This window comes from Pelodiscus sinensis, chromosome 4, assembly GCF_049634645.1.
Source record: "Pelodiscus sinensis isolate JC-2024 chromosome 4, ASM4963464v1, whole genome shotgun sequence".
Classification (NCBI taxonomy): domain Eukaryota; kingdom Metazoa; phylum Chordata; order Testudines; family Trionychidae; genus Pelodiscus; species Pelodiscus sinensis.
The window spans coordinates 126820454-126838252 of NC_134714.1; the positions used below are offsets into that span (position 1 = coordinate 126820454).

The 17799-nt window shown below is 51.2% G+C and overlaps 1 protein-coding gene across 1 annotated transcript; it reads left to right on the forward strand.

Annotated features, from left to right (window-relative positions):
• The first annotated feature begins 6762 nt into the window (after positions 1–6762).
• Positions 6763–14851, forward strand: LOC102460842 (putative G-protein coupled receptor 152). The gene is made up of 2 exons (XM_006129248.4): positions 6763–6899; positions 11721–14851. Exon 2 carries the CDS (start codon positions 11753–11755, stop codon positions 12713–12715), a length of 963 nt encoding a protein of 320 aa, XP_006129310.2. The 5' UTR covers positions 6763–6899; positions 11721–11752; the 3' UTR covers positions 12716–14851.
• Positions 14852–17799: the final 2948 nt, after the last annotated feature.

Genomic DNA, 17799 nt, shown 5'->3' on the forward strand with positions numbered 1-17799 from the left:
AATCAGTATATATGTTTACAGCATGACCTTTCGCTGCTTCACACGCTGCAACTAATGCCTGTAGTTCTGCTACTTGTGCAGATGCCCCAGGTAAACTGCCGTGTGCCACCAGCTGTCCATCTTCAGTACAAACAGCCCATCCTGCATGTCATTTGCTGTCCACATAGAAGGAAGAACCATCCATGTATAGGCAAGGGGCACCAGGTATTTCAGTTTCTTTTACCAATGGAAGGTCCATGGGCTCTTCCTTAATACATCAACGATGCGGGTGTCCCTCATCTGGGGTAGGCATGAGGGTGGCAGGGTTTAGCGATGACACTCGTTGCAGATGTACTGAAGGCATTAGCAAGCTTGTTTCCCATCAAGTCCATCTTGCCACATGGACTGACGAAGATTTTTTTCCTGATACAATAGCAAGGACAGCGTGAGGTACGACAATATTTACATCCTGAGCACCAATAAGAGGTGAGGCCTGACTTAGGGCCATAGAAGCTCCTTCCACTGCCTTGAGGCATGGTGGCATTGCTTGAGTGACAGCATCTAGTTTAGAAGAGTAGTATGCTACTGGGTGCTCTTTTTCCCCATGTTTTTGCGTTAACACTGCCACCATATGTCCCTCACTGACATGCATGTAGAATGTAAAAGGCATTAATGGATCAGGAGGTCCCAACCCTGGGGCAGTACTTAGCCTCTGTTTCAATGTGGTAAATGCCTGTTCACATTCAAGCATCCGTTCAGCTGCATCATGTGGTCCACCAGCACCCTTCAAGGGATTATTAAGGGGCTGGACAAGCCTCGAATAATTTGGGATTTGAGTTTGAGACGTAGTCTCAAGAGGGTCTTTACCCTTGTTACTAGAGCAACTCTTGGACCAATGCCCTGTCTGGTCACACTTCATACACTGATCAGCTCTTCTACCCCCTCTCTTATAACATTCCTTTTTGTTATGGCCCAACATTCCACAGTTACTACAATTACCACCTCCTACATTTGATGCTTTAATTGCAGCAACAAAGCTATCTTCCAAACTCATGTTCAGTTTTCCTTTTCCTTCCTGTCCTCAGGTTTGCATTCTGTGCACCTTTTCTCTTGTACCCTGTTCCTGATTGTGTTTGCTAATGTTTGAAGCCCATTCAGCATAACCCACAGGCTGAAAGCCAGTTTTCAGGGCTGCCTTAAACAGGTCACATACCCCGTCAAGTACCCCCTCTATGAATATACCATCTTCACAAGTAGCATTTTGTTGCCCCCCCATACTGTCGATATAATTCAAACTTGTCTTCCACATATTTTTCAAATGGCTCTGGATGCTGTTTTCGGTTAGCATATAAGGAGTACAAATCAGTACCCGACCTCAAAGCCACCATTACAGCCTGTCGGAAATTCCGCACTGCAGTTTCCATATCAGCTGAGGAGGCAAAAATAGCAATTGCCCATGCAGAGTTATTAAAACCAGCAGCAATCCTACTCCAGGCTGTGCCAGGACATTTTGCTTTTACCATGGGTTGTGTCCAGACTCGGGTTTTTTCGGGAAAAGTAGCCTTTTTCTGAAAAAACTTCACCTGCGTCTAGACTGCAGCCACGTTCTTTCGAAATTAAATCGAAAGAACGCGGCTTTTCTTTCGACGGTGGTAAACCTCATTTTACGAGGAAGAACGCCTTTTTTCGAAAGTGCTCTTTCGAAAAAAGGCGTTCTTGAATGCAAACAGGGGTTTTTCAAAAGAGAGCATCCAGACTGCCTTTCGAAAAAGCGGCTTGCTTTTTCGAAAGTTCCGCTTGCAGTCTAGACGCTCTTTTTCAAAAGAGGCTTTTTCGAAAATATCTTTTGAAAAAGCCTCTTTCAAAAGAGGCTTGCAGTCTAGACATAGCCATGGTGAAAACATCAAAAGCATGTAGGCCTCCCACGACCATCCACTCCTGCACCTTTTCCCAGAAGCAGAGGTTTGGGCTATTAAGCTGCAAAGATGGCAAGTCTTTTAACATGCTCTGTAAGACAGATGGACTCATAGGAGCATGCTCTAGGCAACTAACAGTAGCAGGGTCCTCTTCCCCTTAATTAGGATCAGGGACAATGTGCACTCTCATCAGAGCCATGAAACTAGACTGATATCCCCACATTCCACATGTAGGGTCCAAAAGGGCTGAGGGACAAGATCTCTTTCCCTGCAAGGCTGCTTCCTTATACTTTTTTGCTTCTGCTTGCAGTTTTTCTACCTCTGCTTCTAACTCTCTCACCCTTCCTTTTAGCAATCACACCTTCTAACCAGCTGTTCATAATCAACAATTAAACACATACCAGCCATTTTGTCCTTCTCTCTCCTGTCTTTTAACCCCATACCACAACAGGCAACATAATATGGATGTTTGGTCAGGTAATCATCATGTGTTGGATATCCTTGTTTCAATGCCTTGTCATACTGAGACAGGCAGATTTTACACCCAGCAACCTCACATCTACACTGAGGACATTGTCTTCCTCTGATAAATACTGTGGTTTGTGCATAAAATCAATGTTGCCCACCTGTAATGGGGGGTGGTCACCCTTCTTTATTTCAGTCATACAGCCAAAATATCTCAACACGAAAACTAATAAACGTACTGCTACAATAGATATAAAAACACTAATTATACACTCCCTTCATCTTTCCCTTTTTTTTAACCTAAATATCCTCCAATCTCCAAATTTGTAAATACAATCCTGTTTACAAACTAACAACAATTTATTCAGATCAAACACCGCAGACGGAAATGCCCAATCAGCAAATTGATCCGTATTCCTATGAATTTTCCATGCCTCTGCTGATTCATATGTCATTGGGCTTCCTTTATTTAGGATCCGCATACTCCGTGTTCATTGAAGACAGGGATTCAGCTGCCTCCTCTGCGTGTCTGAGGAAAATCTGTGTCTCCCTTTGTTTGGTCATATTCTTTAAAGCTTAGTGTCTCCATGGGGTTGTGACACACTGTGACCCGAGGTGCCTAGGTAGCCTACACTGAAAATGCCAAGAACTGGCAGGCTGCAAAAAGCAAAGATTCTCTCAAAACTTGTTCTTAACACTGACCTTAGATCCACCAGCCAGTCACAAACTACTCCTGATTCCCCGAGGCTGGTTATCAAGAAGCTGGGTGATTATCTCCACCCTGATTCTCACATATCCCTTTATGTCCTGATAGGTGGAAACAACAGAAGCCACCACCCAGTCACCAGGAAAGCCTGAACTAAGTTAAGCTGTGTGGCTTGACAGGCTCCTGTAGCAGCACATGCAGGGGATCGCTTGGCAAGCTCTGTGCACGGCAGTACGGTGGCAGACAGCCAGAGAAGGAGCTGTGAGCATGGCCTAGAGCAGAGCTCTTCGGGGCACAGGACCAGCTAGAGAGGCAGCTTTGGGATATCTGGGCAAGTAAAGGGGCTGCTGCTGTTTGTTCCTGCTAGTGCAGGGGCACCGGACTGTGTATTTCTTCAGTAAATAGACCAGACTGCAGCAAGGAAATGCAATTGCAAACAACCCAACAAACCCCAAATAGTGGGGGTGGAGCAAACTCTGGGATGAACCTGGTCTCCTGGGACTTCTGACCTCCTGCCTGCAGCTGCGGTTACTAAGAGGTACTAATAGATGATCCTGTGGGCTGAGCTGCCCTTTCATTGCTCAATTAACAGCCCCCCCCCCCACCCCCACTCCCCACCCTTTGGGATCTGATTCTCAGAAACACTTACACTTCCTTTGACCCAAACCCACATTCCACCCTGTGACAGATACCCTCCCATGCTTTATGAAATGGACTCATGGACATGAATATTCAGAACTCAAAGGTGCTTTGAGCGAATTATTTCATGGAACCCATCGATCTTCATGTCATGATCTGCTGGTTCTGTTTATCTTACTTTGATGTATGTATCATGTGTGTGTGTAAAATTAGACACGTGGAGTGGGGAATAATTTGTGAGTTTCCAATATGGGAATGGGAGACATGGAGGGTGTTTCCTGCAACTTCTATGAGCAGGACTGGGCGGTGAGGAGCCCCAGAGCGTGGGAAGGTGAATGGCAGTGGCCGTGTCAGCACCCCGGGAGGCACCTCCGAGGAGTCGTCTGTGCCCACACCCCATCACACACACCTAGGCTGTGTCTAGACTGGCCAGTTTTTCCAGAAAATCAGCCGCTTTTCCGGAAAAACTTGCCAGCTGTCTACACTGGCCGCTTGAATTTCCACAAAAGCACTGACTTCCTACTGTAAGAAATCAGTGCTTTTTGTGGAAATACTATGCTGCTCCTGTTCGGGCAAAAGTCCCTTTTGCGCAAAACTTTTGCATAAAAGGGCCAGTGTAGACAGCCGAGATTTGTTTTGCGCAAAAAAGCCCCGATCGCGAAAATGGTGATTGGGGAATTTTTGTGCAAAAGCGCGTCTAGATTGGCCACGGACGCTTTTCCACAAAAAGTGCTTTTGCGCAAAAGCATCCGTGCCAATCTAGACGCTCTTTTCCGAAAATGCTTTTAATGGAAAACTTTTCCGTTAAAAGCATTTCCGGAAAATCATGCCAGTCTAGACGTAGCCCAAGGGTTGCCAGGTGTCTGGTATTCACCTGGACAGTCCGGTATTTTTGCCTCCTGTCCGTTAAAAAAATTCAGAGAATACTGGACACCTCAGATGTCTGGTATTCTCTGAATTTTTCCCCGGCCAGGAGGTGAAAATGCCAGGCACTTGGCAAACCTACAAACACTCAGTGCCCGGACTCCCTCCCCAACCCCAATGCCAGCCCCTTCCCCCGCCCCCATGCTTATCTGGTTCCCTAAGGCTGCCTGCACAAAATGGCTGTTGGCCAAAAGACCTAGCAGAATGCTTCCCCTGAGTCTTAGTGCTCAACTGCTCCCCTGTGCCTATCCCTGCACACTCACTCTTAAAGGGGACATGCTGTTCTATTTTAATTTTTTTTTTTTTTTTTTTTTGCTCAACAATTTCCATCTCCCCCCCCCCTTTTTTTCCCCCTTCAACAGAATTTTTTCTCGGTGGGTTTTTTTTTGGGGGGGGAGGGTGTTCAGTATTTTAGTTTCAACCATCTGGCAACCCTACACACACCCTCCCCCCAAAAAACCCATCCCAACCTGCCTTTTTCTATCACTGGTTGCTAAGCAGCACATTTTTTCTCCTCCTTTTCTGCCACTGTGCTAAGCCCAGACCAGTGTATTTGCTGGGCCAGGCCACTCCTTGGTTTAACCCCATGCCAGTCACCTGGAGCCATCCTCACCAGCACCTCAAACCTCCCTGCCACAATTTAGCCCCAGGCTTTGTAGCCAGGCAGCATTTGCAGCCACAGTTTCCGTCTCCCTGTCTCAGCAGATTTGTGTAACCACAAGCCTGTTGTGTAACATGGGCAGAGTTTGGCGCCTCCCTCCGGCCCCCAAGGGAACTGAGTGGGCAGCAGATCGGCAGCCCCTCCAGCACCCAGCTGAGAAAAGCCCCCCCCTCCCCCCGCCCAGTGCGCTGGATACGGTTCAGCCATCCTGAGAGACGCCCACTGCCCCTAAGAGCGTAGGGTGAGTGGTCACCAACCAGCCGATCGGGCTCTACTGGTAGATCTTGGATCTTCTCACAGGGGCTCCTGACTGGTTTTGCAAAGACACTATCAAGTGCGGGCACTTCAACTACCCCTCCCCCTACAACTGCGCCCCTCCTGCCCTTCGCCTTGGAGCTGCCTCTCTCCCATCCCCCTCCCCCCCCACCTCGCCCTCCGCCCTCCACCAGGAGACTCCCCCTTGCTGTGTGGGGCAGAGGAGGGAGAAGAGGGGCCCTGATGTCAAGCTGCCCCCTCTCCCACCCTGTATCCTATCTCCACAGAGCAGACAGGGGGCACAGCAGCACTGGGGATGGGGGGACTTTGCTGGCTGCTTTTGGGAGTGGTGCAGGGCCAGGACAGGGTGAGGCTGCCTTAGCCCCACTGCACCACCCCCCAGGAGCCACTGAGGTAAGCGGAGCCCCTCTCACACTCCAAATCCCTTAGCCCAAGACCAGAGCCTCTACCCCAACCCTCTTGCCCGCCGCCCCCCCCCCAGTGAAAGCGAGGGAGGAAGGGGAGGGAGAAAGGCACTCCCCACGTTCTCCTCGCACACCAGAGCCTGGGGGGGGCCTCAGCTAGTAGAGTTTCAGTGCCCCAAACCCTCGGGGAGAGGGCAGGGTGCTGGAGCGCCAGTGCAGGCTTCCCAGTACTAGGGGAGGGAAGCCTTGAGCCTCAGGGGCTGGATCCAGGCAAGTCAGGGCCACATCCGCCCCCCCGGGCCTGAGGTTTCCCCACCCTTGGTCTACACTGACCAGCCAGAAAGAGCAGGAGAGGAAACAGTGGCACAGGGCTGTGATGTGATGTGATTACAGCAGGTCTCCTGGTCCCCAGAGCAGTGCTCAATCCACTAGACCACACTGCCGCTTAACTCTTATACTTCCCTGACCTTCCCAGCCAAGGCACAGTCCCAGCTGCCTGTGTCTGCTGATGCCCATTCCTAGCCCCACGAGTTCCTCGCCCCAGGGGGCTGGTGCCCTGCTCTGCCCACAGGGGCCGTCCTTGGGCCGTCACTTGACTGGCTGCAGCCACAGGGGAAGCTGGCTGGTCAGGTGAGAGCAGGATCCTGGGCTGGATGTGAGCTCTTCCCAAGAGATCTAAGAGTCAGGAGGGAGGGCTGCAGGAAGCACTAGCCGGCCTGCCCCCCATTAAATGGTTCCTGCCTCCATCCCCCACCCACTTACACAACATCCTCTTCTCCCAGCTCACTCGCCCATCTGCTTCCTCCCTCACCACCCATATAAATAAGTGTCCCGGTTCTGCTGCCTCTCGTCTTCTTCCAGAGCCTGGGCAGGAAGTGGGAGCTCGCTTCATCCCACTCCTTGCCTGACTTTCGCTGTGGCCACTTTCGGTAGGTCCTACTTTATCCCTCCTTCCCATGGGTGAGCTCCCAGGTTACAGGGGATGGCATGACTGAAACTGGCTTTTCATGAGGGGGGACTAATCAGCTGACGCCAGACCCCGGCTGGCTGTCTCTGCTGACGGGCTGGCAATCACCAGGGAGCATGTGACCGAGTGCCCCTGGGCTCCATTTCGGGCTGGACAGTGCATCTTGGCGTCGGCGGGCACTTAGCTCTGTGCCGGCATCAGAGGGGCAAATGTCTTCCCCCAGCCTGAGAACGGGGTCTTGGGACAGCCCTGAGCCAGGAGACAAGTTCTTCTGGGTCTCTGCCTGTTGCTACCACCGTGTCCCCACTCTTGGTGCCAGCCTGGGCAGAGGGGAGTTGGAGGCAGCGCCCAAGCCTCAGTGCCATGATCTGCATGTCCTGCCAACGTCTGTGCCCATCAGGCTGTGGCCATCTGCTGGGACAGTTAGAGGGAGCCGCCCTCCCCACTCTGGCTCTGGGCAGAGACTCTCCATCACTACCCCCTCTGGTTCTGAGAGTTCCCACAGGGGTAGATAACTGCAGATAACTGCTCCCTGGGGGCAGTTACAGGGCCTGGAAGGTGGTCTGGATGGAAAAATGGCCAGCCAGCATGGGTGCAGGGTTGGATAAGAGCCGCCCTCCTGAGTAGACTCTCTTCTGAGCTGGCTCCCTTTCCAAGGGAGGGGGCAGTAAGGTCTGGGTTCCTGATTGCCCCTGCAAGGGTATCGGGGAGGTGCTGGGGAACATGAACCCCACGACCTTTCCATGGCACGGCTCTGATGGGAAAAGTTCTCTGAGTTGGGGGTGGTGGGCAGGTCGATGGGGCACTGCATCCTGACAGCCCCACGGCTAGCGGGATGGCAGGAAGGGGTCCCTGTGCCTGGGAGCCTGTGTCAGGACCCCGCACCCAGACAGAGGGTGACGTGCCTGACAGCAGGGACTAGGTGCCCCCATCTGCTACGGTGCTGCTCTGGGTAGCCTTGATCCCTGCCTCAGTGCCAGGGCAGTGCCCTGCGAGCAGCAGAACAGACGCAGCAGCTGCCCTCCCCCTCAGAGCCTCCCCACCCCCTCTGCGGGGGAAACAGGACGGGCTGAGAGCTGGTGCGGGGAGAGTGGACCCAGCAACAGTCCTCAGGGAAGGGACGGTGGCTGGAGGGAGGGAGGGAAGTGGGGGAGGAGGGAAAGCTCTGTCTTAGGAAGGGAGCCCTCCTCTGAGAAGGGAAGTTGCTGGGAGCCACCCTTTGGCACCCTCCCTGCTGGAGCTTGTCCTCTCAGTGCTGCAGTCCTCCCCCTGCACTCAGCACAGGGAGCAGGGCAGTAATAGTGGGGGAAACTGAGGCACGGTGAGCACCAACCACTTAACAGCAGAGTGGGGGTAGGACCCAGGAACCACCACCACCCCGTCCTCCCTCCCCTAACACCACTGCTTGCTCACTAGCTCCCTCTGTTCCCCAGCCCTGGGCACCCCTCCCTGGCCAGCAGGTCTCTGCTGCCCCCTAGTAGAAGGGAGAGCACAGCTCAAAGCCACCCTGTGCTGTTAACTAATGAAAGAGACCACAAAGGTGCACTCACCTGGGCCACGTCTCAGATCAGAGCCCCCTTGTGCTCGGGGCTGCACAGAGTGAGAGAAACTCCTGGCTCCAAAGTGCTCACGATCTAAGTAGACAAAGGACGTCTAATCTCCCACGGGCAGCTGTAGGGAGCCTGGGGAAGAGGCAGGTACTGAAGCCAGATCTCCTGGGTTGCAGCTCAGTGCATCAGCCGCAAGCCCAGCCTGCACCTGTCACACTGGACTGGCCCATGACCGTGACTGCTGGGGCAGGCTGTCAAACATGGGGCAGAAGCATGGTCTGTAACTAGATTTCACTCACCAAGTTCCAAACAAAATCTCCTGGGTCCCTACAACAGGACTCACAGACAGGCCCTTGAAATCTCTGCTCTATCTTGCCGCCCAGACAAACTGGACTTAGTGCTAATGGTCACTTACACCAAAAATCACAGGCTGCTCCCAGTCCTAAGAGTCCAGACACTTACCCTGGATCAACTGCTACTCTAGATTTTACACCAGTGTCAGTGCCCTGTAATGAACTAAAGGTTTGTTAACTAGGAAAGAGAAAGAAGAGTTATTTACTGTTTTTTAAAACAAAGAAAACACGTAAGTACCAATCCGTTACCATCTAAATCCCAAGAGTGACCAAGTTGCCGTGAGCTGCCATTTCAAAGTGTCTTTCAGGGTGGATCCAAGGACTCATTGGCTTCAGTGTAAAGTCTTTGGCCCTTCAGAATTCAAAAAGATGGAAAAATTTCCCGTGGCTTTGTTTTATTTTCTCCGTTCGGCTTCCAAGCCCACATGACCAGCTACCTGACATGTAGCCTTCTCCAGGTCTGATCACCACTAAGGAAACCTTCCCCTTGTGAGGTCATGGCCCTTCTCATTTTAATTGTCCTGGATGGACAGGAGGGGGTGGATTTCTGGATCTGAGTTCTCAAGCTCAGATCAAACCTTTTCAAAGTTCTAAAGTAAAACGTACGCTGTTCCCTCTAGCATGGAATGCTGCCGTAGCAAGCCAGATGAATGCAGGCAGACACTCACAAGCACTTCCCAGAGTCTAAACACTCAAAAACTAATCCCTGTTAGGACCAAACTTCCATACAGGCGTGGTCGGGGCTCCAGCTACTAGGTTGCAGCACTTATCTAACTCCTGCAGCCTAGGCAACAGCCTTTAGCCTGCCATGATCGCACCCACTACCTTAGCACTGGTATTTCTGTGCAACAAATGGTGTCTGTGGCAGTTAGCTAAGGAGGGGGCAGACACCTAGCTGGACTGCAGGCTCTCGGCCCCCATGGTCTTATGCATCCAGGGACAGAAAGGAACAGAAGGGATGTTTAGATTGTCCAGTCTGACACAGACACCCCTGGCAGTGTTCCCGGTAACTTAGCATAAGGGGGACCACCCAAGAGAGATACACGTGACACCCAGCTGATTAGCAGAGCCGAGCCACTCACAGTGTTGTGTTTCTATTGGTGGTGCACGTCAGCACATGCCAAAGTGTGCATAATAAAATGTATTCCACACATGGAGGGAAATAATTAGAGGGAACATTGCCCCCCGGTAGCCAACCTGGAGCTTCCTGCGTAGAACTCCATGGCAAATGCCTCAGGCTGTCTCTGCACTCTGGGGGTTCTTCCCCCATGTGGCCTCTTCTTCCCTTCCCCATGCTCCTCAGCCCCAGTGCTTCCAAGCCACTCGTTTGGAGGCAGCCTGCCCAGGCTCAGCTCACGAAGCACATTGTGATCCGAATGAGAAAGAGGGAATCGTACCTGATGGCAAGCAGCCATGGCAGGAGGCCAGGATCAGCCCAGATTAGGCTCCTCTCCCCATCACAGGCTGGGAAAAGACCCCACGCCCACTAAAGAGGAGGGCTAAAAAGCTCACCGCTGGCATACAGGACCCCCCTGAGGGGCTCTGACCAGAACAGATCCGTCACAATCTTGGGGAGAAACAGCTCGATCCCCTCCGGGACGGGCAGGAACGGGTCGGTCTGAGCTTGGAGGGACACCCAGAAGAGTATCAAAGGAGGCTGTGCACACAATAAGGACCAAGATGATCAGGGGGTTCCACAGGACCCACTCCCAGTGCCCTTGTCCCAGGGGAGACTGTCCGGGGGGGGGCATCTCGCTGAGCTCCCGGGGGCTCTGTGTCCTGGGGAAACGAGGCTGATGCATTCACAGCAATCCCTGTGGCTGGAGAGCCAGGCAGCTGCGCTTCAGCTGGAACCTTTTCAAACAGGCTCCCAGCCAAGATAAGCCAGCCTGAGAGGGCTGGGTCCCTGCTGCCTGCACTAAGACCCTCCCTAGGACAGGGCGACCTCTGCTGGCCAGGTGCAGACATGAGCACTGTGAGCAGGTGACCCCTGCTTGACTAACTGTGAGTACCATACCTAGAGGGTTGTGGGGGTGGCAGCGTAGCCCAGTGGATTGGGACTCGGCCGAGCAAGGCTCCATTCAAATCTCAGCCCCAAATGGGGGGGTGGTCTCAGGTAAGTCATTTCCCACTGGTCCCTGATTCGGTTTCCCCTCTCAAACTGTTTCTCTCTGGGTTGTTTCGATTGAGCGTGTTTAAGGTCAGGGGGTGTTTAAGCTTTTGGCAAGCTGTCCCAGTGGATAGGGGCGGCTTCATGGCAGCCTCCTCTGCTCCCCTTACACCCGCTGTGTTAGAGGCAGCAGTGTGCAGGGGGGCAGGCTGTACCACAGAGACAGTACTGGGGGGAACCAGCTTTTAAGCTGGCTTCTCCCAAATCCAGCTCCTGCTTCGCCCCTTTGCTGCCTCTCATACACATGCAGCAAAGGGGGGGGAGAGGATGCGAGTAGTTGACTAAATTCATTTATCCGTTAATTGGCTAGTCGACTACAGCCTCTCCCCGACTTACAAATGAGTTACGGACCAAACACTTGGCCATAACTCGAAGTGTTCATAACTCGGACCCCATTAAGTTACACGGTGACCGCGCTGCTTGTAAGCACGGATCACATTCGTAACTCGGGAACCACATTAATGACCGCTTTGGTCGTAAATGCTAACGGTCATAACTTGACCGTTCGCAACTCGGAGACCGGCTGCACTTGCTTACATCTCTAGTTTAAGCTTGCCTAAAATAGTGGTGAAACTAGGTCACCACCTCATGCTCTGACCACGAGGCTATACTTTCCCTGGAGGAGAAGAAGCTGGCAGGGCCTGTATCCTGGAGTAAATGTTGGGTGAGAAGCCCTCCCCTGATTTCTTCCATGTCCTTTCCATTGGCAGGCCAGCTTGCCTGAAACTGCTGAGAGTGGCAAATGGAGTCACTTAACACCTCACTTTCCCTCTTCAACGGGACAGCACCCGACCCGTCAGCAACATGGCGGGGAGCCTTCCTGATCATCATACTGCTCATCGGGCTGCCGGCCAACGGCTTCGTTATCTGGCTGATAGGGTGGCGGCTGCGACGCCGGGGCCTGTCCGTCTTCATCCTGAGTCTGGCCAGCTCCGACTTCCTCTTCCTCTGCGTCATGGTCATGCAGATCATGGAGACCCTGCAGGGTGACAACTGGGTGCTGGGTGCCTTCATGTGCCGCCTGCGTCACTTCCTCTTGGATTTAAGCTACCACTGCAGCCTCTTCCTGCTGACTGCCCTCAGTGTGGACCGCTGCCTGCTGGTGCTGCTGCCCCTGTGGTACCTCAGCCATCGCCCCCTGCGGCTCTCCACCTACATCTGCCTGGGCACCTGGGTGGCGGCTTCCTTGCTCAGCATCAAAGGCTTCGTCTTCCCCAAACTCGTCCTGTTTAAAGACGGGGTACTCGCCTGCTACAACGACCGGGGGAAGTACGAGTGGTCCCTGCGCTTGCTGGAGGTGCTGCTGGAGGGATTCTTCCCCTTTGTTGTCATGGTGACCACTCACGCTGTCACCTTGGCCCACACCTTGCGGCGCCACACCCGGGCCCCCAGCCAGTTCTACCGCATTGTGGCTGCCACCCTGACCGTCTACGTGCTGCTCAACCTCCCGTTCCAGATCACCCAGCTGCTCTTCCTGGTCGCCTTGGAGAACCAGGAGCTCTACAGTCGCCTCATTCCCTTCCTGGTCTACACCGGCTACCTGATCAACCTCAACACTAGCATCAACCCCTACATCTACCTCTTCTTCGGTTCCAACTTCTGCCCAAGCTGCAGCCACCCCATGACCTCCGCCCTTGCCTCAGCCCTCACAGAGGAGCTGGGGAAGAGCCCCGGACACACACCTGAGGTGTCTTCCCCTGTCTAGCCCTGCCCACTCTACTCTCCCTGCATAGCCCAGCTCTTGCTCTGGCACAGCTCCAGCCACCAAGTGAGGGGTCACTGGCTCCCCTGACAGGCCCTGTCTGCATGGAGGGGGAATGTGCACAATGTGGGTTCACTAGTGCAAGGCCTTGTGTAAATAGGTGCAAGGTGGGAGCTACTGGGGAAGTCCGATCAGTGCTAAGGCCTTGTTTGCCCAGTCTAGTCAAGCTCCTGACACATTCTCAGTAGGAGCAAACTGGGCCCAGCTCCCTGCAGATCGGGGTCTGTGAAGCTCCCAGAACATCTGGCCCTAGGCAGGGCAATGCAAACACTGCCATGACTGCAGCTGCCAACCCGCAGGTCCAGGACACACTGCAGCAAAGGGGCTACTGCCGCTTTGGGCCTATCTGGGTTTGGCAATCCTGATGATAGATGTGGCTCCAAGGTCGTAGCGTTTTAATGCAGTGGCTTTCTGCACACATATTCCAGAGACCCAGCGCTGAGGATACCTCTGCCCCCCTAGCTCTGCCTCCTTGGCCGCCTGCAGCCTGACCATTCTGACCTGCAGATCTCACAAAAGTGGGTGCTTGGGCAACACAAGGGCAGATGGGATACTGTGTTGATAATTGCAAAGTAATGCACATGGGCCATTACATTAAAACGCCATGACCTTGGAGCCACAACTAATGTCAGGATTGCCAAGCCCTGACATGGCAAAATATAACCCCAACTCTACAGAAAAAATGATGGGGGTCTAAAATAGCTGCTGCCACTCAAGAAAGATGATGTCTGTCTGTATCTGTGCGAGTTTCTTCGTATGGTTGAAAGAGAAAGAGATCTTGGAATCCTTGCAGATAGCTCCCTGAAAACATCTGCTCAATGTGTAGTCGCAGTTTAAAAACAAACTGGATGTTGGGAATCATTAGAAAGGAATCGATACAAAGAAAGAAAATATCATATCGCCTCTATATAAAATCATGGTACGCCCACATCTTGAATAGTGTGTGCATATTTGGCCACCCCATCAAAAAAAGATATGCTGGATTTAGAAAAGATACAGAAAGGGCAACAGAAATCAGACTAACCAGAAGGGGACATTTCAGCTTGGAAAAGAAATGACTAAAGAGTGGAGGAATATGTAAGATATCTAGAAAATCATGAATGGTGCAGAAAAATAGAATAAAGAAATGTTATCTTTTCCTTCACTAACATAAGACGAGAAAAACTTTAAAAACAACATATAGTCTAGTAGCAACTTAAAGACTAATAAAACAGGTAGAAGGTATCATGAGCTTTCATGGTTGCAACCCACTTCTTCAGATGACAGGAGCATTAGAAGTCCAGATCCAAGAATAAATAAGGGAAGAGAAGGAGGGGGAAAGAGAGGAAAAAAGGAGGGTGAAAGTAGAGAGAGAGAGAGAGAAGAGAGAGACAGTGAGTAGATTTTTCAAGTAGTTACAAGAGGCTGATAAGAACAATTAGCACCTCCATTGTTAGGTTGCTTGGTTAAGTCATTAGGGTGTGTGATCCAGCCAATATTCTTGTTCATACCATTTGCTTAAGAATTAAACATGTAACTGAAGTTAAGTTCCAGCCCTTCTCTGTGTATTTGGCTTGTGGAATTGTCCTGACACAATACTGGGACTTTGAGATCCATTCATGAGTGTCCAGGCAGATTAACGTGTTCTCCAACAGGTTTCTGTGTGGCCACCCTGAGGTCCCAGATTCAAATCCTCCCGGTGGCGGTTACATTGGCACAGGCACTGTGGCTATTGTCTACCCCTTAAGGGCTCCGGGAAGGGAGGGGGAGGGAGAGGAGTGTTCTTGCTTGAGGCTAGAGTGGCCACCAGGGCACCCTGGGAAGGCTGGAGGCCCACTATTTCGAAATAAGTGTCTACACAGCACTTATTTCAAATTAGCTAATTTGAGTTTGGTGTTACTCCTCGTAGAATGAGGTTTACCAAATTCAAATTAAGCACCCCGCTATTTCGAATTTAATTCAAACTAGTGGGGCTTGCCTCTATAGACACTATTAAAGTTAATTCAAAATAACGGCTGTTATTTCGAATTAACTTTAATGTGTAGACATACCCTCAGGCTGCGTCTAGACTGGCATGATTTTCCGCAAATGCTTTTAATGGAAAAGCTTTTCCATTAAAAGCATTTGCGGAAAAGAGCATCTAGATTGGCACGGATGCTTTTGCTCAAAAGCACTTTTTGTGGAAAAGCATCCGTGCCAATCTAGACACGGTTTTGCGCAAGAAAGCCCTGATCGTCACTTTCGCCTTCGGGGCTTTTTTGCGCAAAATAGTTTTTACCTGTCTACACTGGCCCTCTTGCGCAAAAGCATTTGCGCAAGAGGGCTTATCCCTGAGCGGGAGCATCATAGTATTTGAGCAAGAACACTGACAATCTTACATTAGATCGTCAGTGTTCTTGCGCAAATTCAAGCAGCCAGTGTAGACAGCTGGCAAGTTTTTGCTCAAAAGCAGGTGCTTTTGCGGAAAAACTTGCCAGTCTAGACGCACCCTCGGTGTGTGGGTTACACGGGCACACGGGGCCTGTCCTGGACATCGACTGGTGCCCACACAATAACCATGTCATCGCCAGCGGCTCTGAGGACTGCACTGTGATGGTGAGGGGGCTGGGGGCAGAGGTGTCCCTATGTGGGGCAGGGAATTGGGGCAGCCAGCTTCTCCTGGATGGGGTGAGATGGGCATTGTGCTCCCTGGGTAGGTGTATGTGTCCCATGCCCATGGTGGCAGGAAAGGCAGCTGCCCTGTGTTGAGCAAGAGGGTTCTCTGGTAGGGGTGGCCCTGGCTCCATGCTCCCAGAAGGGGCGGGGCTTGGATGGAAGGGGCATGACTGGGTAGCGCCATGCCCCTCCCACAACAGCCCCAGAGCCGTCTGGAGAGCACCATGCACTGCTTCAGCGATCATTTCAAGGGCCCCCAGCTCCTGTTGCCATGGCAACTTGAGACCACTGCTCCTCATTCTGCCATCTGTCACCATTGAGATCAGCCTCTCTCCATCCTCTTAGGAACCTCCCTTCAGGTAGTTGAAGGCTGCTCTCAAATCCCTCCTCACTCCTCTCTTCTGTAGACTAAATAAGCCCAAATCCGTCAGCCTCTCCTCGTGGGTCATATGCTCCAGCCCCCTCATCATTTTGGTCACTCTCTGCTGGACTCTCTCCAGTGCATCCACATCCTTTCCATAGTGGGGGGGGCAGAACTGGACGCAATACTCCAGACGTGGCCTCAGCAGCGTCTAATAAAGGGGAATCATCACTTCTCTAGATCTCCTGGCAATTCTCCTATTAATGCACCCTAATATGCTGTTAGCCTTCTTGGCTACAAGGGCAAACTGTTGACCCAGCGTCTCATACACGGTAATCACCACGTCTTTTTCTGCTGAACTGCTGCTTAGCCAGTCAATCTCCTGCTTGTAACGGTGCTTGGAATTCTTCCATCCGAAGTGCAGGATTCCGCACTCGTCTTTGCTGAACCTCATCAGATTTCTCTTGACTCAGAATCATAGAACACTAGAACTAGAAAGGACCTCAAGAGGTTATCGAGTTCAGTCCCCTGCCCTCACAGCAGAACCAAGCACCATATAGCTCATCCCTGACAGATATCCATCCAACCTGGTTTTAAATATCTCCAATGATGGAGATTCCACAACCTCCCTAGTCAATTTATTTCAGTGTTTAACCACTCTGACAGTTAGGAAGTATTTCCTAATGTCCAACCTAAACCTCCCTTGCTGCAATTTAACCCCATTCCTTCTTGAACAATCATCAGAAGAGAAAAAGAACAATTTTTATCCCTCCTCCTTACAACACATTTTTAGATACTTGAAAAACTGCTATCATATCCCCTCTCAGTTTTCTCTTTTCTATACTAAACAAACCCAGTTCTTTCAGTCTTCCCTCATAGCTCATGTTTTCTAGACCTGTAATCATTTTTATTGCTCTTCTCTGGAGCGTCTCCAATTTCACCACATCTTTCTTAAAATGTGGCTCCTAGAACTGGACACAATACTCCAATTGAGGCCTAATCAGTGCATAGTAGAGCGAAATAATGACTTCTCATGTCTTGCTCACCACACTCCTGTAAATGCATCCCAGAATCAAGTTTGCTTTTTTTGCAACAGTGTCAAACTCTTCACTCATATTTAGTTTGTGGTCCACTCTGACCCATAGATCCTTTTCAGCAGGACTCCTTCCTAGAGAGTCGCTTCCCATTTACGCCCAATCCTCCAACTTGTCTGGGTCACTCTGGACCTTATCCCTACCCTATAGCGTGTCTGCCTCTTCCTCCAGCTTAGTGTCATCCGCAAACTTGGTGAAGGTAAAATCCATCTCCTCATCCAGGTCATTAATAAAAGGTAGAACGAAACCGGCCCTAGAACTGACCCTTGGGCACTCTGCTTGATACCAACCTCCAAAGAGACATCGAGCCATTGATCACCCCCTATTGAGCCCAACAATCTAGACAGCTTTCTAGCCACCTTACAGTCCATTTATCCAATCCATTCCGTAACTTGCTAGCAAGAATATCGCAGGAGACCGCATCAAAAGCTTTGCTAAAATCAAGGTATAGGAAATCCACCACCTTCCCCATATCCACAGAAGCAGTTAGGTTGTCATAGAAGGCAGTCAGGTTGGTCAGGCATCACTTGCCTTTGGTGAATCCATGTTGACTCTTCCCGATCACTTTCCTCTCTTCCAAGTGCTTCAAAATGGATTCCTTGGGGATCCCTTCTATGATTTTTCCTGGAATGAGGCGAGGCTGACAAATCTGTAGTCTCCTGGATTGTCCTTCTTCCCTTTTTTAAAGATGGGCACTACATTTGCCTTTTTCCAATTGTCCCAGACTTTCCTCAATCAATACGAATTTTAAAAGCTAATGGCCAATGACTCTGCAATAACATCTGCCAACTCCATCAGCACCCTCACATGCATTAGATCCAGCCCCATGGATTGTGTCTGTCCATCTTTCCTCAATAATTCTTAACCTGTTCTTTCTCCACTGATTGCTGGCTACCTAATCCGCCTAGTGCAGTAGTGTGGGAACTGACCTTGTCTGT